Source organism: Heptranchias perlo, chromosome 29 (genome assembly GCF_035084215.1).
Source record: "Heptranchias perlo isolate sHepPer1 chromosome 29, sHepPer1.hap1, whole genome shotgun sequence".
NCBI classification, from domain to species: Eukaryota; Metazoa; Chordata; class Chondrichthyes; order Hexanchiformes; family Hexanchidae; genus Heptranchias; species Heptranchias perlo.
In genome coordinates, this window is record NC_090353.1 from 23,978,401 (window position 1) to 24,005,420 (window position 27,020).

Here is a 27,020-nt window from a genome sequence, read left to right on the forward strand (position 1 = left end):
TTCAAATTATAAGCTAGCCTCGTCCATTTTATTTTTCTATCAATAGCTTAGTAAATTTGCCCCCCAAAAAAAGAGTTTCTTACCACTTCCTAAATCAACAAACGTATCATCTGCAGTCATTTTTATTTCATCAATCATCTGAGCGACTAAATCAAAGGATGTTTCTCCATAAACCTCGGGGGAAAAGGGTTCATAATTGTTCAGTTTCTCTGGATCAGTCACTGAGTGGTTGTAGACCTGTTGCAGAATATGTCGTAGCAGGCCATTGCAAGGCCGAGTGTTCAGTTTCATTGGCTGTGTAGTCCCTTTCCACTGTATTAAATGGAAGACATTTTTTCATTAAGCAAACTCAAGAGTAAATTTGTTTCGAAGTGAAGAGTATCCACTTGACAATTTGTATTATACACAACCAGTGATGTGCTTCAATTAAGCTCCGAGACAGCACCACCACATACATGATAACACAATTCTCAGGGAACTATTACAGAATTTACTAATAGGAAACAATACAAGCAACTTTCAAAATTATATCTAGAATTGACATTTCATCCAATCCCCCCACCTCCTCCAAAAGTGAAATAATGATTGCAGGAACTAACATTTTTTTGTAGTTAACCATTATTATTCCTCATGAGAAGTCTCCCCTATTTTTTTTTAAAAAGGATATTTTCTCCTGTACTTGATAGAACTGGCAAAAGTAAGCAGGAATGTCATAATCAATGGGGAAAAAAAAAACTTGGTTTTGATTCTACATTGAACAGTGAAATGTCCAGAAAATGGATTTGATACATGAGGTATGGAAATTATAAACAATACCCCTATCAAGATCTATGAGTAAAATAATGCAGACATGGTTCCTAACTCACCCATTTTCAAACAGTACTTTTAGGCAGCGATACAAAAATATTTTTTTTAAAAACTTAGGGAAAGGGTTACCAATACATCCATTGCCAAAAAAGATACTGGAGCATCTAATTAAGAACTTTCACTTCATTGCCATTCATATGGTTTGTTGGTATGATATGGGAAGGCAGTACAAAAATATTATTGTAGAATTCAATTAATCCTGCCAGCAACCAAGAAAAAATATTTTCCCCCAAATTAAAAATATGGAATTTTTTGACAAGTTTCACGCTAATTTAATTTTCTTTCCAGAAGGTGGGGGTAGTTGGTGGGTGGGTCGGGGGAAGAGAATTACTAGTCAAAACAACTGATAAAATTCCAACCTCAAAAAGGAGTATTTATTGTGCACCACTATCGTGCATTGAATATAATGGAAACTGATGACATTTGTGACCAGCCTTGTTTCTTTATGAAGCAACAGCCAGAAACTAAAAAAAGCAACCATGAAGTCCACATTAAGTAAATACTTCCTAGTACATATCAATGAATTACAGTGTGAAATATCAACAATGCTCCAAAACTTCATTCATTGACTCTTCATTTCCCACCACCTCCCAACCTTTCAGCTCCCTCCCAATTATTCTCAAATGTAAGGAATCTTACAACACCAGGTTATAGTTGGACTATAACCTGTTGTAAGATTCCTTACATTTGTCAACCCCAGTCCATCACCGGCATCTCCACATCACAATTATTCTCAAGTGAAAAGGCTGTTAGGTAACCCATTTTTTGGAAGCAATCAAAACATGTAAATGAACCACACGAGGCCAATACAAGACTATTGCTGTTAAGTCCACTCTTCTTTCAGGGAAGGGATGGGCCTCTCTCCTCAGTTCCTCCACTAGATAGCCTAGCCAAGATGAGAACCTCACGACAAAGAAACTGGTGAGTACTGATGCTATCTCTCAATAGCAAAGACCAACAGTGCAAACATGTACTGAATCCAAGATCACCTCAGTTTCCAGTTTTGATAGTATGAGAAGCTAATAAAGTCTTCCTTCCTCCAATGAGATGCCCCCATTTAGGAACAGGAGGTGGCTATTCAGCCAGTCGAACTTGTTCCCTCCCCACCCCATATACCAGATCCTTAGTTTCCTTTTCAGTACTTGCCATTGATTTCCTTTGTTGTCTATTACAGCACTTTCCACCTCCAAATTAAACCACTGTCAATAATAAAAAGGGTACATTAGGCAGTGGCTCCAAATTCAATGCAACACCAACATGAAGGTCACCTGGCCCGAGGTACACATGCATCACAGGCCAGGCCAGGTCCAAAGTTCACCCCACGCCAAATCCAGAATGTCTCCGTTGATGTTGAGATTACATACAAACATACACACAGAGTAAGTGAAGAGTAAGGCGACACAGGAAAAGGGATAATGGCAGAGAAAGCAAGAGAATGCACGAGAAGAAAATAGAATGTGCAAGTCACAGAGCAAACAACTACTTTTAAAACATTTTTTGCAACACCTAATTGAAATACACTACATACAATTCAAACTACAATACATACCAACTGCTGAATGCTATCCATGGCCCGGTTGTACTTTTCACATAGCTTCTGCATACTCTCAAAACTAGAAGAGATCATATTGACAATTGAGAACAACATTCCAAATGAAAACTAAGAAATTTCTTCATTTTAATTCTAGGTAATAGTTAATATTTGCAAGTAGCAACAAACAGATGGCAAAGAAAAATGTTTATATATAAAAGCAATCACAGTGGAGGCCCCCATAGTACTTTTTATACAAAATGTACTTAGTGTAGAAATTATTTACAATTGACTAAATTTGTACATGTAACTGAACTGTAACTACATCTTCTAATTCCAAGTTTTTCGCTATACAAAGCTAAATTTCTTAAATACACATCTGTTTGCTTGATTTATAAGTTAAAAAGTACACTCGAGGACCCAAAATACACTATCAAAATCAAACAGCGAGCTGATGGCAAAATAGGATGAGGTAGTATTAGTACATTCCAATCAATTTGGGATGGATTCAAAACCAGGTTCCAGAGATTAATGGCTATTCTCCAACAGCTGCAAGTGAAAAATTCACATAATCCATTTTTGTTAATAGTTGAGCACCTCAAGATGGAAAGAACTTGCATTTATATAGCACCCTTCACAACTTCAGGATGTCCCAAAGCACTTCAGTCAATGAAGTATTTTTGAAGTGTGGTCACTGTAGTCATGTAGGGAAACACAGCAATCAATTTGCACACAGCAAGGTTGCACAAACAGCAAAATAAATAAATGACCAGATAATCCATTTTAGTGACATTGGTTGAGGGATAAATGTTGGCCAGGACACAGGAAAGCTCCCGAGCTTCTTCAAATAATGCCGTAGGATTTTTTAAGTCCATCTGAAAGGACAGGCAGGGCTTCGGTTTAATGTCTCAACGTAAAGACAGCACTTCCAACAGTGCAGCACTCTCAGTACCTCACTGAAGTGTCAACCGAGATTATGTGCTCAAGTCTCTGGATAGATAGGTTATAAAGATGGCTGATGTGGAAAATTGAAGTAGTTTGTGTTAGAGGTGTTGCTTTTAAGTGGGGGTAAAGTCATACTGTTAAATCAATGTACTTCTCAAAGTCCAAAGGTTTTCTGCGGCCTACTTCACCTCTGGTGATCAGCAGTCTTATATGCCGCACATGCCTCTTTCGGCTTCCCTACATGGTCTGCCTGTCTGTGAAAGAGTGAATGAGCTGGGATTCGCATGTTTCCTTTACTTCAACAAATGGCAGCAAGACTGTGGTACCATGAGGCACAACTATCCTATCTTCCATGTACCTTATTAAAATAGAATAGTGGGCTTTTTTTTTGTCTTGGTTGTAACTTGGCAACTTTCACGATGAAATCACTGGAATCAGAAGCTGATTGTGTGGGAAATTACAGGTGCAGAACAATGTCCCGTCACTATATGGGACAGTGTGAAGTGTGGGATCAAACAAGATAGACATCATTTGGATTGTGCCCATCAAAAGTCTGAGTAACTCGTGTAGAAACTACTTCATCCAACATCTAACCAATGTTGTCTAATCTGGTAATGCACAATACAAACATGCAATATCCAGGTTATATGAACAAAAGCTAATATTTTTTTTAAAATTTAAACAATCTGTGGTTTGGCCATCCAAATGTCAACTGAAAAAAAAGCTATCAGCTTCAGGCCTGCAGATTCAGGCCAAATTTGCAAATGGAGCCATTAGCAATCAGACTCCAAATCCAAAATGTTTAGGATGAAAATTAAATATTCAAACATATGTTACATTTTGTGTTGTGTCTAAATACAGGTCTAGGAAAGGGTCAGGTGAGCAGTTTTAAGTGGAGAAGCTTATTCTAAGCAAGTATTGCTGAGCTGAGACCAATGCTGAATTTTCACATTTCACACATACCTTTCAGTACTGAGTTGTCATAAACAAAGTATAAGAACTAATTAAGTCCATTTTTAACCAAATGGGATAGGATGTGCAAATTAGTGTCGCCTTCAAGATGTCCTTCACTTGTGGCATTCTGGCACTTGCAAGCCAAAAATGCCCATAAGATCTGCTATTAATCAAACCAATGGAAATAAACAAAGCTGCAACCATCTACTTATTTTAAATTCACAAGCTTTCGGAGATTTTCTCCTTCCTCAGGCAAATGTTTCAAGAGCTCCTTTGCCTGAGGAAGGAGAAAATCTCCGAAAGCTTGTGAATTTAAAATAAAATTGCTGGACTATAACTTGGTGTTGTAAAATTGTTTACAATTGTCAACCCCAGTCCATCACCGGCATCTCCACATCACCATCTACTTAGATGGAAGTATATGTTTTGGACAGAACACAACTGAACCCCTGACCTGTTAATCCTTTCCTTTACTACTACTGTGCAACATTGATTGGAATAATAAAGCAAGAGGATTTCTGACTGCAATTTTAAATAGTAGAAAGATTATCCATTCTACTGAAATAAAGGTCCTTTAATGGGGGAACATGAGCTTGCCTTAAAAAAGCAGCAATTTTGCTGAAGTTTTCAACTATACTGAAACCAAAGTAGCGTTAAGCAGTATAAAACACCAAACTAGCCAATGATAGTGACACAAATGTGCACTATTTATGGAAGGGACAGAATACGGGTACGGTAATACAGTGGTTGTGTTAATGGACTAGTAATCCAGAAGACATGAGTTCAAATCCTACCTTGGGTGTTTGAGCATTTGAAATCAGTTTAAAAAAAATCTGGAAATGTGACAAGCTGTCGGATAGTAGAAAAAACCCAACTGGTTTAGTAAATCACTAATATCCTTTAATGAAGGAAACCTCTCCATCCCTTACCCAGTCTGACCTATATGCAACTCCACTCCCAATGTGGTTGACTCTTAACTGTCTATCAAGCCTTTCAGTTGCATCAAACCAGGGTTCATGGCAGCAGCCCACCACCACCACCACCTTCTCAGGAGCATTTTGGCATGGATAATAATTACCGGCCATGCCAGCAACACCCACATCCCAAGAATTAATTTAAAATTTTTAAAATCAGTTTGGTCAGATTAGGATCAGCTAACCTTTCCAGCTTTGGTGGTGACAAAGTGTCAGCAGTGCCACATATATGTATATAGCTTGCTCAAATTTACACATGTATCATTTGTGATTACAAGAGTGTATTGTTGAAACACATGCACGTGTTCCAAGCCCCTCACCACCTTCTCGCCCACTCTCAAAAAAAAACTTAAATATATATTAGTTTGTTGCGATCCAGCACAGTTGTTTTTCTTTAAGATATTATTCTACAGTGGCTTCCACATCACTCCTCCCCACTCCATATTTTCCTTTTATAAAAGTTCCTTGACATTTACAAATGATCACATACAGAGTTCCAATGATCAACACCAAGGTACCACAGTATCCAACCCCCTCTCCTACCCCTCCCAAAAAACACAAAATAAGATATTAGGATATGAAATTAATACAAAATAGGACACAAAATAATGAAGTTATTTCTTAAAAATTAGTCAGTTCACTTTATATCATTATCGACAAAAAGGATACTTCCATCCCAACCTAGGCTAGATTCAGGCCCAGATTCTAATTGGCTCATTTGTACATTCATTGATTTCTCCTGTACCACTGCTGCCACTTGCCCCACCCAACACACGCAATATGCACCCACACTGCCTCAAATTGAAGCAGGCATATTTTACATAAATAGTTTATATTCTCTTAATTTGTTTCTATAAAATACCCTTCACTCCACATAAATAGCTATGATAGGTGAAATGGTTTGCTGCAACCTTCACAAAAGACCTCTGAACCTGCAATCAAGAAATATATCTTGTACATTTTAATATTAAGGACACCAGAATTTTTGTCACCATTCTTAATGCTCAGGAATTAATACTAATTTTAGTCAAGTGAGTGTTTAAGTAAAAATGTTTCAAACTAGAGAACTCTTACACAAAATGTTTGTCAGGTATGACACACACTGTAATTGAGCAAGTATGCAATAAGCTCAGACCCTCAGCTCTGTTTGCTCCCTCAGCATATGGCTTTAAACAAACAGTCATTCCTTACATCAAATAAATTAAGTTTTTTGAACATCTGACAACTTAGGTACTGAAATTTGTTCAAGAGCCTTCTTAATTTCCATAATTTTCCCAGTACTCCAAAACAAGGAATGATATTCAGAGGGATTTGGGTGTCCTTGTACATGAATCACAAAGTTAACATGCAGGTACAGCAGGCAATTAAGAAAGCAAATGGTATGCTAGCTTTTATTGCAAGGGGGTTGGAGTATAAGAGTAAGGAGATCTTGCTGCAATTATATAGGGCTCTGGTGAGACCACACCTGGAAAACTGTGTACAGTTTTGGTCTCCTTACCTAAGGAAGGATATACTTGCCTTAGAGGGGGTGCAACGAAGGTTCACTAGATTAATTCCTGGGATGAGACGGTTGTCCTATGAGGAGAGATTGAGTAGAATGGGCCTATACTCTCTGGAGTTTCGAATGAGAGGTGATCTCATTGAAACATACAAGATTCTTATAGGGTTTGACAGGATGGATGCTGAGAGGCTATTTCCCTTGGCTGAAGAGCCTAGAATTAGGAGTCAGATAAGAAGCCAGCCATTTAGGACTGAGATAAGGAAAAATTTCTTCAAAGGGTTGTGAATCTTTGGAATTCTCCACCCCAGTGGGCTGTGGATGCTCAATCATTGAGTATATTCAATATTGAGATCGATACTTTGGACACTAAGGGAATCCAGAGATATGCAGATACGGCAGAAAAGTGGAGTTGAAGTAAAAGATCAGCCATGATCTTATTGAATGGTGGAGCAGATTCGAGGGGCCGTATGGTCTACTCCTATTTCTTGTACTCATAAAACAGTGTTTATTCTTTCAATGCAAACATTTTTGTTCAATTATGTTGTTTTGTGCTCAAGAAACTTATTAGAACTATTAATACACGTCAGTATACTTTACCATTTGGTATCATAGTCCACTAGCACGTAGTTTTCCATAGCAAGTTTAAGATCAGGGACCTCCTCACAAACCCACCTGAAATAAAATTAAACACAGGTGTTCAACCTTAGTTTTTCTCTTGGCTACCATTTTTAAAAAGTGCATCTCTACAGCGCTGGCATTTCTTCTTCAACCAGGGAGACCAAGCTGATCTGGACAAATTTCCTCACAACCAGCCAAGAGGAAATGCAAAGCAAAATCAAGCTCAATCTGGAAGACCCCAAAGCAACACTGCAGACAACGCAAGATCTAGCAAGTTGTGGTCTTGACATTACAAAGCAATGAACGCACTATGTTGGAAAAGCTTAACATGCCAATTCACGTTATACCCAACACAAGACTGGTATTTTTCCCCAAACAGATGGATACTGCAAACACACCTTAATAAAAGGCACTTAAGTGGCTTAAAATCAGGTGTATTCCAAAAGGTGAGAAAAAAATGCCCCATATTATCCTCTTCCAGTAGGAAATTGCTTTTATATAGCACCTTATCACATCATCAGCATGCTACAAAGCACTTGACATCAATTCATTATTTTTGAAGTGCAGTTGCCATTATGTAGGCAATTTGCATACAGTCAAGGTCCCACAAACAGCAAATGAAATAAATGACCAGCTAATCTGATTTTGGGAGTGCGAGTGAAAGAAGGATTGCTGGCCAGGGCATCAAGAGAAGTTCCTACTCTTCAAACAGTGCCTTGAATGTTTTACATCCACCTAAACAAGCAGACAGGATGAGAGTTCAAAGTCTCATCCAAAAGAGAGCATCCTTTAACAATGCAGCACTCAATGTATTGCACTGACGTGTCAGCCTAGATTAATGTGTTCAACTCCTGGAGCGGGGTTTGAACCTACAGCCTTCTGATTCAGTTGAGCTGACAGCAACCTAGTGTATCAGACTATGTAGCCATTTAAAATGCTAATATCCTGGGTGGACTACAATTATCTGCAGAATTGCTTAAGTTCATTTGAATAGTTCACCATTAAATCGGAGTCTTGCTTCAGAAGCCTGGAAAGGAGGTGTCTCGAGAGGTGATCTTGTACTATACAACATAGTAAACTATATGGAATAGTTAAATCTAGAATATTACTATAAATTAATTTGCAGGAGCAAGACATGGGGGCACAGGTTCAAACTAGTAAAAGGTGACTAAGACTGATATCAAGAAGTAGTTCTTTCTGCAAACGAACACTTAGAATGGCCATGCAGATACAGTAAATCAAGTGAAAGCCCTAGAATCATTTAAGAAATAATTGGATGCAAAAATTCAGACAGATGCTTTCTGGGTGGATAAATTAAGATGGGCTGAATGGCTTTCTGGGTGTGTGGATCTGGCCATCTAGTTTCTCTCCCTATCTTCCCTCATGCCCTCAGCTCATCTTGTCCATGAGACCCACCTCCTGCTGCCTCAACCCTATTCCCACCAAACTGACCATCCAACTTCCCTTCCTGGTCCCCATTTTAACTGATATTGTTAACAGTTCCCTCTCCTCAGGTACTGTCCCCCTCCCCTTCAAATCTGCTGTCATCACCCCCTCAAAAAACCCACCCTTGACCCCTCTGTCCTTGCAAACTACCGCCCCATCTCCAATCTCCCTTTCCTTTCCAAAGTCCTTGAACGTAGTATCACCTCCCAAATCCGTGCCCATCTTTCTCACAACCGCATGAACCCCTCCAATCAGGTATCCTCCCCTGCCACGGCACCAAAGCTGCCCGTATCAAAGTCACAAATCACATCCTAAGTGACAGGGTTAAATTATCCCTCCTCGTCTTTCTTGGCCAGTCAGCAGACTTTGACAGTTGACGACACCATCCTACTCCAACTCCTCTCCTCTGTCGTCCAGCTGGGTGGGACTGCCCTCACTTGGTTCCATTCCTAGCTATCCAGTGATAGCCAGAGAATCACCTGCAAGGTCTTCTCTTCCCACTCCCGCACTATTACCTCTGGAGTCCCCCAAGGATCTATCCTTGGCCCCCTCCTATTTCTCACCTACTTGCTGCCCCTCGCGACATCATCCGAAAATACATCAGTTTCCACATGTACGCTGACAACACCCAGCTCGACCCCACCACCACCTCTCTCAACCCCTGCTGCTTGTCCGGTGAGCGGAAATTTCCTCCAACTAAAATATTGGGACGATCGAAGACATTGCCTTCTGTCCCCTCCATAAACTCTGTTCCCGAGCCACCGACTCCATGCCTCTCTATGGCCACTGTCTGAGGCTGAAATTTGGCATCTTTGACCCTGACGTAAGCTTCCAACCCCATATCCACTCCATCACCAAGACCACCTACATCCACCCCCGCCTCAGCTCATCTGCTGCTGAAACCCTCATCCATGCCTTTGTTACCTCTAGACTTGACTGTTCCAATGCTCTTCTGGCCAGCCTCCCTTCTTCCACCCTCCATAAACTTAAGCTCATCCAAAACTCTGCTTCCCATATCCTAACTTGCATCAAGTCCCGTTCACCCATTACCCCGGTGCTCGCTCACCTACATTGGCTCCTGGTCCTGCAACACCTCGATTTTAAAATTCTCATCCTTGTTTTCAAATCCCTCATGGCCTCACCCATCCCTATCTCTGCAACCTCCTACAACCTTCAGATCTCTGCACTCCTCCAATTCTGGTCTCTTGTGCATTCCTGACTTTAATCACTCCACCAATGGCTGCTGTGCCTTCAGCTGCCTAGGCCCTAAACTCTGGAATTTTCTCCCTAAACTGCTCTGCCTCTCTACCTCTCTCCCCTCCTTTAAGGCACTCCTTAAAACCTACTTCTTTGACCAAGCTTTTGGTAATCTGTCCTAATGTCTCCGTATGTGGCTCGGTATCAAATTTTGTTTGATAATCACTCCTTGGGATATTTTACTACGTTAAAGGCACTATATATATATATATATGCAAGTTGTTGAATGTACCTCTAAGGGAACTTTAATAACACAGATTAGATTATCTTTAGATCAAAAAAGTATTTTTTGTAAAATCATACGGCTGTCAATATTAAAACGATTAAGTTCCCAATTTAATTTCCTGGGGTTCTCTTCAACAATAAACTGAGGCAATCCAGTAGTGAGCAGATCTGATAAATTTTGAATCTAGTCTATATAAACTGGATGGTTATTACTCATGATTCTAACACACTTCTAGTTAGAACGGCTATCTCTGGAATGATTTACATTTTCCCTCCTCCACTGAACTCTTGTTGAGTTGCAGTTCCAAGAACATCAGTGGCTCTCCAGTGCTTGCCGAAGTGGTCATTCCGTAAGTGAGATACAGCCAAGCCCAATCCTGTCCTCACCAAGTGCCAACATGTGCACTTTCCATCATGGATAGCCATTTTCAGCAAGGAGATGGCTGACTTTTGCTGTCCAGGCCCAGTAATGAGTCACCAATACTGGGTCAGCTCTAACACCAAACTGGTAAAAGGAATATTCTTCAACTGTTTCTCTTTTCACCCCCCAAAAAATTTGCAGTCATCCAATTAATTTTATTACAGTTCAACAAGAACTATATTTTTCCAAGCCCTCTTAAATCACTCAAGAAAAATTACATGGAACGTTCAGCACAGAAACAGGCCATTCAGCCCAACAGGTCCATGCCGGTGCCGATGTTTATGCTCCACACGAGCCTCCTCCCTCCTTTATCTAACTCTATCAGGATATCCCTCAACACTAACAGATCAGAGATCTGCCCAGTTTCAGATTAAGAATTCAGATGTTAATGCCAATTTTACATTTTTAATAAATGTTCAACTAATCTAATCTCTTGTTTTTTCTAAAATGGATTTCCATCAATCGCCTAAAGGAAGTTCTTCACTATAGCTCGTTATGCAAAAATCAAGGTTGACTGCTGCTTCAAAGGGAGTTGTTCGACTTCTGTTTATGTGGATTTCTTAACAAGCGTTGGAGACAAGAGTCCATCAAGTGGATAGGCAGGCTATCAACTACTGGAAATTATCCCATTCAAGGGACTGCGAGCAAGACACTGTTGCGATGCATCCTGATAGTGTGTCATTGGCTTCCCTGGTTTCTGGGAGACCACATTGTGACATCTAATTTAATTGGTGGATCAAGCATTGCAAGAAATGCATTTCAGTGGGACAGCTTTGATTAATTGTGAACTATATCTGCCTACTTTCCTTTGTAGTAGTTTAATATAGAAGGGAAGAAAGATGTAATCTAGGGTGGTGGTCGTACTTACTTCTTATTTCCCTTTGAATTCTCTATACAGGTAAACGCCAAGAATTGAGTCAGGTTAATTTCTCAAGTAAAAAGCTTTAACCAAGGGTATGTGGTCCATGTTTTGTCAAGTACTACTGCTAAAGGATTGCAGACTTGTATTGTTCCAAGATACCGAGCATCAAGTAAAGTGTTCTAATCTAACTGAAATTTGCTCGTTTTAATTTGTTAATCTTAATACATTTTCAGCTCAAATCTCTTAGCATGATATTTGCCATGATTCGGAGATCAGTAGGGTACAGTGGGATCCTGTATTATTTCCAGTACATACTGGAACTGTAAGGGCTCAAATGTCCACCCTGCTATCCCAGAATATTTTGAACATAGTCACATCTCAGTTCATACGGAGCAAAGGCTTGCCTATGGAAGTAGACTTTTGCATTGGCCATCAGGACCAAATATCTGCAGTGAAGACAATCTGCTATCAGAATTCTCACCGATGTTCAACTCTTTAGGAGGAGGCATACACAATGAGTGTTTAGATTTGGCTTCCGCATACTGGGAATAGTCCAATCCTCAAATGGGAGAAAGAAAGAACTTGCATTTATATAGTGCCTTTCACGACCTCAGGATGTCCTAAAGTGCTTTACAGCCAATGAAGTACTTTTGAGGTTTAGTCACTGTTGTAATGTAGGACCAAAAGAGTTAACATTGTCTTATGTAGCAGATCTTGAAAGGAAAACCACAGCCCACTAACTTTGGCCCACCTTAATAAATTGATGCATTGTGCCATACGGACTCACAATTATATACTTACAAGTTCTTATCAGTGGAAAGGACTGTGCAAGGAAAGGGTTAATCAGACGGACTTGGAGTGATTTTATATTGCAATAATGTTAACTTTCAAACTTTGTTTAAGTAGGAAACTATGATTTTTAAATTGTAATGTCTTGGAAGTAACTAATTGGTGCTACAATTTTACAGCTGCACAGCAATTCTAACACAGTGACCACTGAACTTTTGAACTGAGAACTGACCCTTAGGCACCACAGTTTTAATATGCTTGTGTGAAGTAATCACCTGATAGAGAATGTGTCTTAATGGAATAAGTTAATTGAAGTCGTGCCAGTGAGCACTGATCCTCAAGCTTGCAAGAACTGTAAGCACTGATCTATGGCTACAAGGACACGAGTTAGTCCTGCAGAAGAAAAACATCTGTGAAAACATTATCTTTTTAATTGAAGTTTGTGTAGGCCAAGAGGACTTGTTTGGTGCGTAGGGGATGCAGAACCAAGACAATAGATTCACATGGTTGAACAGTAATTAAATGTAACAGGAAAGAAATGTGCAATAAGATAACATAAATAAGGAGTTATGCTAATCTCATTAGCTCAACTGAAAAGAAGCTCATTCGTGAGGAATTCAGCTTATCAACTGAGTTATTGATAAGGTATAGGTTTCTAGTTCGTTATTCCTTATATGAGTTGTTTTTAAACTTTTGGTATAATCATGTAATGTAGAGTTATGCTGATTCTTTTACACCTGTGAGGTGACAAAGGTATAAAATGATAGCGAATTGTAACGAGAATTTGGATTTGAAGTTTCGATCAACCTGAATACTGGGCTCAGAACTATAACAAGTACCCAACCATCATTGGTGTGATTGTAAGTACTACTTTAAGTGTATGCTTAAGTACTATTGTATTTACTATATAATTAATAAATCTATGAGCACTTCACCGTAATGTTTTAAGAACCTTATCCATTAAGAGGAATAGATAGAACATCTAATTATAAACAAATACATCCTCTAACAATAGGTAAAAAAGAAAAAAAATACAAAAAACTTTGTCCAACCAAATCAATGGAACCGAACTTCAGTTCTTACCGGATCGTTTCAATAATTTCATGAGCAGCATCATGGTGTTTGTCCTGAAAAAAAGTACAATACTGTTTTATACAAGAAATAACAAACGTGAAGTCTAAGACTAGTTCAAAATCTCAGGAGTGCCGATAAGTTTCCAAATCCCCCAAGCCCGCCATTAATTTGTACACAAACACTGCTAGACTAATATATTGATGCCAACAATGGAAGGAACACAGGAACAGGAGTCGGCCATTTCAGCTCCTCGAGCCTCTACTGCCATTCAATTAGATCACGGCTGATATGTACCTTAACTCCATTTACCTGCCTTTGATCCATATCCCTTGATACCATTACTAATAAAAAATGTTAATCTCAATTGACCCAGCCTTTTTGGGGGTGTGGGGGCGGGGGTTGTTTGAGATTTCCACTACCCTTCCTGTTTTCACTCCTCAATGGTCCAGCTCCAATTTTGATGTGTTCCCTTGTTCTGAATTCTCCCACCAGAGGAAATAGCTTCTCCATATCCACCCTATCAGATACCTTAATCATTTTAAATACCTCTCCTACATCACCCCTTAAATTTCTAAGCTCAAGGGAATACAACCCAAGCTCATAACTTAACGCTTTGAGCCCTGACATCATTCTGGTGAATCTGCGCCATACCACCTCCAAGACCAACATATCCTTCCTGAGGTATGATGCCCAAAACTGAATGCAGAGCTCCAGATGAGGTCTGACCAAGGCTCAGTAAAATTGGAGCATCACAGCCCCCTTGAGATAAAAACGAGCATTCCATTAGCCTTTCTGATAATTTTTCATACCCGTGCACTACCTTTTGGTGATGTGTGTACCCGGACATCCAAATCCCTTTCCTCCTCCATAGTTCTTGTCATTAAGAAAATATTCCGATTTGTTATTCTTGGATACAAAGTGGATGACCTCACACTTCCCCACATTGAACGCCATCTGCCATATTTTATCCCCTCAATTTTTCTACGTCCCTTTGTAGCTTCTTGCTCCCATGTACACAGTTTACTGTGCCTCTTAACTTAGTATCATCTGCAAACTTGGATATACAACTCTCCATTCCTTCATCCAAGTCATTGATGTATATGATAAGCTGAGACCCCAGTACAGATCCCTGGGAAACACACGTTACATCCTGCCAACCAGAACACATTCCCTTTGTCCCTAATCCATCTCCTACCTCCTAACTAATTATCAACCCATGTCATACAGTTACATTAAATTCCACATGCTTTTATTTTTGCTAATCATCTCTTGTGTGGAACTTTATCAAATGCTTTCTGGAAGTCCATATAGACAAGATCGAAACACTCTGCTGTTCACTAAGTTAGTGCCCGCCTCAAAAAAATTTAACTAGTTTAGTCAGACATGACATACCCTTCACAAATCCCTTTCATCAGCTCATACTTGTTAAAATGTTCAGTCACTCTGTTCCTGATTACAGATTCCAGTAACTTACCCTCAACTGAAATTAAAATGACACTTCTGCAGTTTCTGGTTTCTCCCTCCCTCCTCTCATATAATGGAGTGAAATTTGGCATTTTCTAAACCAAAAGCACAATTCCCGAATCAACAGAACTTTAGAAATTGATGACTAATGCATCTGCAATTTCCCCACCTGTTTCTTTTAATACCCTCTGGTGCCCCAGGAAGCTGTGGAAGCTACATCATTGAATAAATTCAAAGCAGAAATAGACAGTTTCCTAGAAGTGAAGGGAATTAGGGGTTACAGGGAGCGGGCAGGAAATTGGACATGAATTTAGATTTGAGGTTAGGATCAGATCAGCCATGATCTTATTAAATGGCGGAGCAGGCTCGAAGGGCCGATTGGCCTACTCCTGCTCCTATTTCTTATGTTCTTATGTTTGTTCTTATGTTCTTATGAAACCATCAGCTCCTGGAGATTTGTCTCCCTTCAGTCCCATTATTTTCTCTTTCACCATTTTCTTATTTATATTAAATCCATTAAGTTCTTCTCATTTACTTATTTTTAGGTTCCCTTCTACCACTGGTATTTTGTCTTCTTTCCCCACTGTGAAAGCCAATACAAAGTATTCATTTAATAAGTCTGCCATTTCCTCATTATCCATTACAGTATCACCTGCTTGTCTTTAATTGCCCGCATTCCCCCTCAAGTATATTGAGAAAAACCTTTTACTATTAGCTTTAATATCCCTTGCAAGTTTTTTATAATACTCCTTTTTCCATCTCATTTCTTTCTTTGTATCCTTTGGTGGTCTCCCAGTCTGCTGTATTTCGGCTTCCTTACATTTGTGCAAGCCTTTCTTCTTTAAAGCTGGACACTGTCTCTTACCTCGGTTGTTGATCATGATTACTTAACTACACAAGTGGACAATTGTAAACAATTTTACAACACCAAGTTATAGTCCAGCAATTTTATTTTAAATTCACAAGCTTTCGGAGGCTACCTCCTTCGTCAGGTGAACAAGTGGAGTTTTTGCCTTTTAAGAATATGTACTGGTTTTGTATTGTACCAACACTTTCTTTAAATACTTTCCATTGTTTGTCTGTAGGTTTACCCGTCAACAGCTCAGCCCAGTTTAGTGATCAATTTATTTCTCATCCCTTTGAAATTTGCCTTACTTAAATTTAAAACCTTGGTTTGTGACTCTCTCATCACCCTCTCAAACCTAATATCAAATTCAATCATACTATGGTTACAGGATGTTCCCTTACAGTCAGACTGTTAACTAACTCTGGTTCGTTACTCATCATTAAATCTATGGCCATATTCCTTTGTTGGTTCTAAAACATGTTGTTCTAGAAAACTGTCCAGATTATAACAACATGCATTTATGTAGCTCCTTTAACGTAGTAAAGCATCCTAAGGTGCTTCACAGGAGCGTTATCAAACAAAATTTGACACCGAGCCACATGAGAAAATAGGACAGGTGACCAAAAGCTTGGTCAAAGAGGTAGGTTATAAGAAGGGTCTTAAAGGGGGAGAGCGAAGTAGAGGGGCGGAGAGGTTTCGGGATGGAATTCCAGAGCTTAGGACCAAGGCAGCTAAAGGCACAGCTGCCAATGGTGGAGCGATTAAAATCAGAGATGCACAAGAGGCAAGAATTGGAGGAGCGCAGAGATCTGAGTTGTAGGGCTGGAGGAGGTTAGAGATAGGGAGGGGCAATGCCATGGAGGGATTGAAAACAAGGATAAGAATTTTAAAAATCGAGGCGTTGCTGGACCGGAAGCCAACATAGGTCAGCAAGCACAGGATATTTTTGAAATTCATTGCCTTTACTACTTGAGCTTATCTGCTTTTCCCAGTCTGTGTGAAAATTAAAATCTCCCATTATAACCACTTGGTTTCTGCTACATGCTTCCCTAATCTCCATATTTATACATCTCCCCCCCCCCACCACTAGATCACTACTGTCAGGAGGTCTGTAGACAACTCCCACCAGAGGCTTGCATCCTTTACCTTCCTTGGTTCTAGCCATACTTTCCACTGTCTGTTCACTCTTACTGAAGTCCTTCCTTTCCACTGCTGTAATTGTGTCTTTTATAAGTATTGCTAGTCCTCCTCCTATCCAAAGATCCCACAGCCTGGACTTTTTAGCTCCCAATCGTGCCCAGCTTGTAGCCAAATCTCTCTAATGGCTATTACATAATACCCTTTAAGCTGAAGGAAAAAACCTGGTATTTGACACTGGGTACCCCAATTTTGGATCCTCTTTCATAAAGTATGGTCCTGCATACCCTGAGATTTACAATAGAGCTCCAGTTACTCAGGTGTTAATTTTGATCTAACGTTTCTTGCATTGCATAGCCACAGTCCACCATTGTCAGTATGTATGTATGTATACACACATACACCTGGAAAGAGGGGCTTACCTAATACTACTTTAATTTGGCACCAATTCTTTGCCCATCCTCTTAATAAATACGTCTCTCCTTTATCCTGAGCTTTGTTATCCATTCCATGTTCCCTCAGTTTTCTTTCCTCCTTTAACAGTGGAAATACTTTCCTGTACTAATGAACATTAAGTTCAGACTTGCACACCATGCAATTCCTTGTCTAACTTAAACCAAAGAAGTTTTAACTTTTCAGACATGGTTAAGAAGTACCGTTTGAATTGACAATATTTTCTACACACATTCTAACTGGATCAACCCAATTTCAGCTACTTGAGGAATACACATTTCAAACCCTACCAACTATCACAGCACAGTTTCATAAAACTGAATCATTGTGGGCACTGCTTAACAAAAGTTGATTTTAAAGGAAATCCTTTATTCAATTACTTAACAGAACCCAAAAGCCTTCAACTGTGTTATAGTTTAAAAGGAGGAACTGTAACCCTCTTCAGAAGCTATTCATATGGATTACTAAAAGATGGTTATTATTCAACACATTCATTCCATGGGTTGTTTACATTGGTGACTGTAGCCAGCATGAATTGTCTATTTTGAATATCTGCATTCAATTACAATGCATTGTAATAATTGAAAACTAGCCAAAGGGGAACGGAAAACATTATACAGTACAATCCATAGAAGACATCAGGCAACCAAGGTCATGAAAAAAACTGACTAACAGATCTCCCGTGGTGTTGCACATGGGGAGTCAAGACCAAGTGCAATCTTCAGGCGAAGCAGTTTGGAGGGCAGAAGATAACCAGACCATAACAGATATAATTCAGTTCCCATTGTAAAGTCATATATTCTGACTTTTTTTGAAAAAAAGATACTATACTTCAAAATTCATGACTGCATGCACTTCCTGATATCCCTTTCTACTGGGGAGGATGTAATTACAGCATGACAACTTTATAGAGGCAGTTTCCATTATAAATGTGGACATAGGAATTTGACAGGAAGTGCACATAAACTTAAGATTATTTATTACAGATAGATAGATAGATAGAAATTGAAGCAAAATTCCAAGTTGTCCAGTTAGCCTAAAACTGGTAATCAGTCTAATTTCTGTTGAAAATTCCAGGAAATTGGCAAAGCTATGGAGCACCTGTCAGATTTGAAATTCTACTGCTGGACATTCAAAAATGTTGTAGCTCCAAAGAATCATAGATGTCGTGGATACCAGAATCCAATTTTCCATAACTAACCCAGGTCTCAAAAACATTTGAAGTTTCCACAATATAATTCAACTCATTTTAGTGATGCTTAGAGCTGAATTCTTCCAATTTTATGGAAGAATCAGACAGGCTCCAAAGCACAGCACTAGCTTTCACTACTGCATTGAATAATTTGGGATGGACAATAACTGGATTCAAATGATTTAGGCAATATCATTGAACTTCTTTACCTTCAAAGTCCCAAATTTGCTTAAAATGTAACTTTTATGGGACATGTGACTGTCATTGTACAGTGGTACAATTTTATTAAAATAGAAATTTAACCAATTCTTGAAATGTCCATCAAAAGGAGAGAAAGCAATACGAAGACTCAAAAAATGGTCCAAGTGCCAAGAGGGGATAAAGTACAAGTATCACCACAAACGACATAACTAATTTTCAAACCAGATTTCACATTTTTAACATCAAGATTTTTGGAAATTGTGCTTTTTCAAATATCTCACAGATCACTTTTGCCTGCTCTTGCAATTTTTCGACTATTATCGTTGCTCTCCAAAAAGTGTTCTCATCCTGGGATATGGTTGCATGGGTGCCAAAAGCCTTATCATTCCTTAGGTGCAAGCCCAGCAACTGTTGTCGCATATTTCAGTCGGCACATGAAATTTGTATACTATATCCACTTGAAGTTAATACCCCTTAGTACAATTATAGATCTCATCCTTCCAAACTTGGGTTCTGCCTAGTGACTAGTCAAATTCTTCAAAGAGATTACTGAGCAAACAGACAAAGGGAATGAAGCAAACTTGCAAAAATATTTGACGAAGTGCCATGTAAAAGACTGTTGCAAAGATTAATGCTCATGTAGTTAACGGTAAAGTGTTAAGGATAGCTGAAGCATAGAAAGTAAAGAGTAGGAATAAATGAGTATTTCTCAGGTCAGTGGGAATTAGCATGCGCTGCAGGCACCAATTTTGCAATCCTTCTAATTCTGCATTAAAATGATTTGGACAAGGGCAAAGACAGAATATCAAAAATTTCTGGAAGAGAGAGCAAGCGGAGGTAATTAGTTGGCAGAGAAAAAATTTAAACACTTTGTGGAAATTTACTTGGAAAATGAAACTAAATTAAACATACTTTCCGTGATTTACAAAGTAACGATCTGACTGTTCATCCAGCATCACCATTTCGGATTTGAGCAAAGCCTATATATCCATTCATCCGCTACCTGGCTGAGTTTTATTTATAAGGTTTGCTTGCAGGGAAGGCAATATGTCCAAGATTAAATTTTAATCAGCATTTGGCTGAGTGCTGAACTTGAAATCCAGCACTTGAACACTATCCTTTATTTCAGCATTGTGGAAAAAGTGAACGCCACAACCACAATAATCCTAATTCAAATAATGAAACACCTCAGAACTGTGTAATTTCTTTTAAGAACATTCCAAAGTACTACTTTAAGTGTAACTTATGAAACATCTTTGGTTAATACAAAACATAAACCACAAATTAGATTCTTTAAATTTCAAAATTCCTTTTCAAAAGAACCAATCTAATTTTTTTTTAAAAATCAATTTTTCTAACATGCAATGGAGGAAATAAATTCTGCCACGGGCAAGAATACTTTTAGGGCCCAATAAGATGCACCAGTGCATAGTATTTTGATACTAAATTTAATGTAATTTCGATAACTATGTTCATTCAGAGCCTGATCATCTTGTAATCATAACAGGTAAACAGAACAGCATAACTCATTTTTAATTTTTAAAAAACATGTTGAAATACTAGCATTACCTACTGTCCTACAACACATGCCTTGACCCTTCATCTAGGTTTCTCAACTTAAGCAAACCGCCTTTCTATCGTTTCCCATTGTGTACACAAACGTATACAGACTGACCCAATAACTCAACAGTACCCAATACGTGGCTCACGAGATGCAGGTCACTCTTCTATTGCTTGAGTGCAATTCTTTGACCTTTTAATGTGATTAATAGTAGTGCAGCTCTATAGCAGAATGTAAGCTGAGAAATTTTCAGGGGAGGAGTTTTGAAGGAAGTAGGATCAAGCACATAGCAGAGAGGGGATGGATATTTCCAACCATAACTGAAATGACATTGGCATTTGCTATAGATGGAGAAGCAGAAGCAGCAGCAGCAAGAAAACAGTCATGTCAAGATCTGCAACAGAAGTGGCAAGAGAAACCTAGTGATTTTGCTTGGATCAAGGAAAACAATTTTAGCTCCAAAAATATGACATTGCTGATAAATGTTAGCAAGGGTTTCAGCTGAACAATGCTGAAACTTAGTGCTGTTTAACTGAATCTGTTTGGAAGTGGTGAATTAAGTGAAATTTGATGTAGAAAATACATAATACAAAGTAAATTACATATTTTTGAGGTGTGAACTGCAATTATCCTATCTCAGCGTAACGTAAAAGTGGCAACGACAGACAACAAATGGGGTGAAATCACACAAGGCATTTTAATTGTTGTTGCTGATAATGGTGTCTCCTGCATGGAATCCGAGGCCCAGTTGTGCCACAAATGTTTTTTTAAATTTTGGTTCAGAGTTGAATTCTGGAAGATTGTGCTGTAAGTGTCCAAATATTGACACCACTGCCCTTCATCTGATTTCTGTGTTCAATTTCACTTGTGTGCAAATCTGTTTTCTACCTTCCAACATATAAAATATAGTACAGATCTATCCCAACTGCTACTCACATTTTAGAAGTGTTACATTCATGCACAAGTAGAAACCAGATTTCCAAAGTAACATCATATTGATTTGCCTACCCAATTGCACCTTGTACAATACAAGCGTATTTTTGTTGCCGTTATAATGAAACCATTAAAATTATTACCGTTAGTGGTTTTATCAGAAATTCTTGAAAATCTTTTTCTTAGTTGTTGGAATTACAGTACGACATGGTTTGGAAACTAATAATCTTTAACTTTAAAAAAAGTGACTGGAATTTTGTCACAACTCAGTTCAAGAAAAAAAAGTGTCAAATTGACACTGAAAATGTCCTTATGCGTATATTTTAATTTAAGACACATTTACCATAATGGAGCATTAAGGACTTCAATTTAGTGCAATCCTGAAAAATAGATACCCAACAGAAACATTCAAGCCATTTAACATTACAGATTGGGCCTTGGGAGACTTAATCAGCTCTTCTGAGCTGTAATATAAAAAGGACTTGAACACTTGTGCCAGTTAAATTTTCTTTTTGTACCTCATGTGTTGTGAAAGACTGCCCACATCCATTCTGTCACTAAGATTGCCTTCTTCCATCTGTCTAACACTGCCCATCATTGCCCCACTACTTCCTTATTGTCGTTGAAACTCTTATTCTTGCCTTTATAACCTCCAACTTTAGCTATAATGTATCTAGAATGCCAGTGCTCGTATTCTAACCAGTTTAAAGCATTACATGTCCATTACCACAGTCCTCACTAGACTTGACTGATCCCCTGTGCCCTGGCAAATTGATGCTCACATTTAAGTGCCTCCACAGTCTTTCCTAACCTACTTCAGTGATCATCTTCAGTCTTATATCCCTGCTCACACTTTTCTATCATCTAGCAGTAGTCTACTCCCTGCTTTCAAAAGCCTGTGCAAGTCTTATCATTTTAACTGCTTTTTCAGCTCTGTCCCTTAAATCTACTTCATCTAGTCTCCTTTGCATTCTGTATCCATGTTCATTTCGCTCATCTGTAAACCTCTCTGGGATGTCCTTTTTGTTCTATAATTGATATCTTCTCTCAAATTCTAATAATCGTACTTCAGTAGTAACAGAAACCCACTCCCTTCACTAATTCTGTACAAATGATTATTGCCCTGTTTACCATGTTATCAATGACAGCAGCACAGTAAAGTTAGAAAATGCACTGCTCCTCCAGAGGTTCTAAGACCTAAAGAGATGGGTTTTACGAACATCCCCAGCAACAATATTAATAATTTCCACCATCTTATCTGGGTATTGGATATGAACATCTCATCTACCAATACAGGCCAGAGTGGCATTTTCACTCACTGGCTTGTACAGACTTTCCCAAAACTAATGAGGAAGCCATGGCATTCACAAAGTTGTTAAATATGATGTAAAAACAGCTACATGGCACAAGATGGCACACAGATTCTTTTCTGTTGTCCCACTACTGTGGAATCCATCTTAAAATATAAAAGGAGTAGTTTCCACAGCAATGAAAGCTTCAAGCAATATTGAACGATTTACTGAAGTAGTTTTGTTGTATAAATCGGCAATAAGTTACCACACTCCTGCTTTTAATTTGTAAGTATGCAGTGCACCACATAGTGCAGCATGCAAGGTCGAATTCCCATTTCACTCAACTCCTGAACTGAACAATAGGTTGTATAGGAAACAAATCAAGTGGAGGTGTCATCACATTCCAGCTTATCAAAGATGGGGTTGATAGAAGTCTGGGTGCAGGACACCCATTTAGCAGAAATGCAGGACCTTGAAATATCATGGGGGAAAAAAAATCAAGGCAAGTTAAATCAAAAGTTAAATAAAAATGTGTAAAAAAAGACAGCAACCGATTACTAGACGACAGATTTTTTTTAAAGTTGAAGATCGCAGGACACATTCGTATTACAACCAGCTACTGTAGATTATGAAAAGTACAAACCAAATGAATCAATGTAAATAAATCAACAATGTAAAGGCAATGACAAGCAGTAATCACTGACTTTTTTCTAAGTGTAGATTAGCAGTCACTGAGCCAAAATCCAAATTAGCTTGCATGACAACATAACTGATCATTTTGGAGTGGTTACCAAGTGGGAATTAAAAGTTTTCTTAAGATAGCTCCACCTGAGGATCAATTGGGTTAAGGCACAACTTAGTGTGCTATACAGACTAGAAGCTCCCAGTTCAATCCCCTTCTGTACTAAATCTGCTGATCTCAGCCAGACCAACAGTTACAATACATCAACTGGCCTCAGGTAGGGGGGAGGAAAGAGAAAGAAGCAATTAGCCAGGGTTTCCACTCCTCATTGCTAGCCAATGGTACTCTGGAAAGTGCATGAGTCATTGGGCAAGAACAGCATTGGCAAGTCAGGTGTGATACTCTCCAGCTAATATACCAAAACTCACTGACTAGGCTCATACATCAAGAGTGGCTACTTGAGGAAATACTCCTGAAACCAAACATCAATAATCTGTGTCTTCAGGAGAGAAGAAAAATGAAAGTTTTCAAAGATACCTCCAATTCTGGCCTCTTGTACGTCCCCGATTCTCTTCACACCACTATTGGTGACCGTGCCTTCAGCTGCCTAGGCCCTAAGCTCTGGAATTCCCTCCCTAAACCTTTCACCTCCTTTAAGATGTTCCTTAAAACCTCTCTCTTTGATCAAGCCTTTGGACACCTGTCCTAATATCTCAGTGTCAAATTTTGTTTGATAATGCTCCTGCGAAGTGTGTTGGGACATTTTACATTAAAGCCACTATATAAATGCTATTTTTTGTTCCATAGCAATTTTACACAACCTAACTGGAATATTAAAAAATTCTCCACCCTCCCAATAATCCCATTAAATGTTATATCAAAAGACATAGTTATCGTTAGCAGTGAGATGGCATCATTATTTCCACTCGCGAAGTTATAATTCACACTTTATCTGGCAAGCTCGGTTTGTGGCTATATTTATCATATTCACATCACTCCATGCCACAAGAAACCTACTTGAACTAGTAATTCGGATACACGGTACAGAATCCAACGTATATTAGAACATAACTAAAAATTGACAGTAGCATATTAAAAATATCCTTTAACCAAAGCTGACCTTAGCTGAGTGTTTTAACTTGGTAGTTTAAGAGGGAGAAAAAAGTTATGGGACTGAAGCATGAACAGTACATTTTGTTTTTGTACAACAGCCCAGATCCAATTTTATGCATTTAGATCTTCATAAGCCAAAAGATGAAACCTCAGTTATTCTGGGATGCAAAAGTTCAAAATGTGTTATTTTGGATCAAGAGTGTCCACCAGCCCAATTAGTTTTCTGCTTGCATGACTGACTAGGTATTAATATCCCTTTCAAATGTTATTTATTTTTAAAAATGTATAAATAGAACACAACTCTGCTGTTAATAAAGGCTTTTCCACAAGTGGAATGAATTATGTATTTAACAGCTCCCCACTGAATACTCACTGCAATACTTTTAGATATATGTTACTTTTCCTCCTCAAAACTCATTCCAATATTCTGTAATAAATTTTACTGGGATTCCATAGTTTAAAATATTCCGTTTTGTCACATTTCCTCCAGTGACAACGCAGATGAATATGCACATTTTCTAAATCGTGTGTAAAAAAAGTGTGACTCATAACCGAATCATAGAACGTTACAGTACAGAAGTTTCTGAACTTTACATCTAACATAATGTTACAAACATATTAGTCAATAAGCTTGTAACATTATGTGGCATTTCTGGTAACAAGACAAGCATACTCAATTATTTCAAGGGAGAACCCCGTATTTTCCCTTAGCTAATCTATCACGGTATCGTTTTGAGCCAACAGCTGTTTAATGCTGATTTGCCAAATTGAGTTTCCCCTCCCACAGCCTGGAGGAACGTCAGCACGGGGCTGTGCACTATCAAACCATAACAACGCATGGTCATCGTACCAGATACATTGGCAACGTCCACGCCAAGCCTGGCATCGCCCGATTGGCGAAATATTGCCAATTGTGCATTCCATTAAAAAAACGTATCTATTTCTCCTAGGTCCCAGAAGCAGTAGGCATATACTGTAACTAGTGGATGTAGACACACATCCATTAAAAGCAGTCGCTCCTCATGAATTCCAGTCATTCCGAAGTCAAAACTGATAGCTCTAGAGTCATTTTCCACACTAACATGCTTCTCTCGTGATTACAGTTTAATGTAAACGAGCAAAATAATCAAAGATAGAGACAGGGGAAATTCAGCACGTGGTACTGTTATAACTGAAAGTAGACGTACCCCCCAAAATACCTTCCCATAAAGAACCGCACGTAGAACCGAGTAGTTCTGCACGCTTGTCCTAACATTTATTTATTTAGGCCTCAAGCAACCTCCCTATCTGAAACCGGCCACCAAAACAGCACCAACTCACAGCCCTCAAGTCACACACAGGACGGGGATAGGAAACCCAGCCAAACGTCAATGACTAAAGTCATTCGGCAACACAATGGGGTTGTCCATTCGGTTTTGAAATAATCCCCTCAATTAACGCCTTCAACAACAGCCTCCCCCCTCAAAAAATACAACGGCTCGACCCTTAAACCCGGATCAAGGCCGCTCCGACTCGAATTAATTCACCCGACAATGAATGTACCGCTCAAACAAAGAGAATATCCCGTCCGTCCCCCGACACCGGCTCAGGACGGTACTAAACACTCCCTCTCTCTCACACACCAACCACACATATACACTAACAAATAAGCAATTTCTCCTTAAAATGTTTAACATTTTCGCCGCTCTTTACTCTGTACATCAACATATATTAAATAAATAAGTTTTGACAAAAAGTAATTTTTAGGGAGGTTTCGGTGTCGGTGCTGCTTGGGCCCGACCAATCCCCGCTCCCTTCCCTTGCCCTGCCCGCCTTGTTACCGCCCGAGAGCCCGCGCATAACCTATTGTTTTTCCCCTCCACTTACATAGACTGGTAACGGCCAGGGATAAACGGCGGGTTCCGCACCCGCTGGGCTTTTAAGACGCAGTTCGTGCTTCTCACCCATTTTCTTCCTGGTACTATCATGCTATGTCTTGACGGATTGAAAAGATTTGGGGGAAAAAAGGAATTAAGAGTCGAAAAAAAAGAGGGCGTTGATTTTTTTTTATATATATGAGTGAGTCAAAAAAAAGTTCTAACGTAATTTGTCATCATATCCCTTTCATGACTCTCTGTCACCAGACCCCAACCCCCGGCCATCTTGGGCCGGCGTGAACTGAGCGACCAAGAGCGCTATACCGCAGACCAAACCAACTCGCAGACTTGGGGGAAACCATGATCCTGTACAACAATAATCTCCTTAATAATACATCTTTCCTCAACTTTTTTTCACACTATTAACATGCTTGAAAATGTAAACTCTCCATGCTTCGAGCTTAATCAAAAAATGTTTCAATTTATTGAGAAATACATAGCTCATGATTTTTTTCTGATATTAACACCATGGTGTATTGGAGATTATACCAAATCTGAGATGTAGGGGTGGGTTTTGACGTCCAAACATAAAGAGCATATGCTAATTAGCTCGGGCAGACTGTTCCAAGCACGTGATGCGAAGAGAACAGGAGACAACTGAAGGGTGTGTTCCTGTGCTGGGTTGTGGAATGTGGAAAGGTTTTCTGGTTAGAGACCTGAGCTGTATATCGCCAAATTTGCACCACCACAAATATACTGATCAGACTTCAGAGCGAAACCTGGAGTTTTTAATTGTGCACATTATCAAACATTTACCCACGCTAA

At 39.1% G+C, this 27,020-nt stretch overlaps 1 protein-coding gene across 5 annotated transcripts in view; it reads right to left on the minus strand.

The window, feature by feature from the left end:
- The window catches only part of dot1l (DOT1-like histone H3K79 methyltransferase), a 95,800-nt gene extending 69,314 nt beyond the window's left edge, over positions 1–26,486 (minus strand). For 4 of the 5 annotated variants that reach the window (XM_067968310.1, XM_067968307.1, XM_067968309.1 and 1 more), the window contains exons 1-5: positions 26,206–26,486; positions 13,474–13,517; positions 7,370–7,444; positions 2,417–2,480; positions 84–312 (exon numbers count right to left, since the gene is read on the minus strand). In XM_067968310.1, coding sequence (XP_067824411.1) covers positions 84–312; positions 2,417–2,480; positions 7,370–7,444; positions 13,474–13,517; positions 26,206–26,286 — 493 coding nt within the window. In that variant the 5' untranslated portion in view covers positions 26,287–26,486. Of the gene's footprint in view, positions 1–83; positions 313–2,416; positions 2,481–7,369; positions 7,445–12,665; positions 12,746–13,473; positions 13,518–26,205 lie in introns of those variants that run through there. The other variant, XM_067968306.1, reaches the window with a different exon arrangement.
- Between the last annotated feature and the right edge of the window lie 534 nt (positions 26,487–27,020).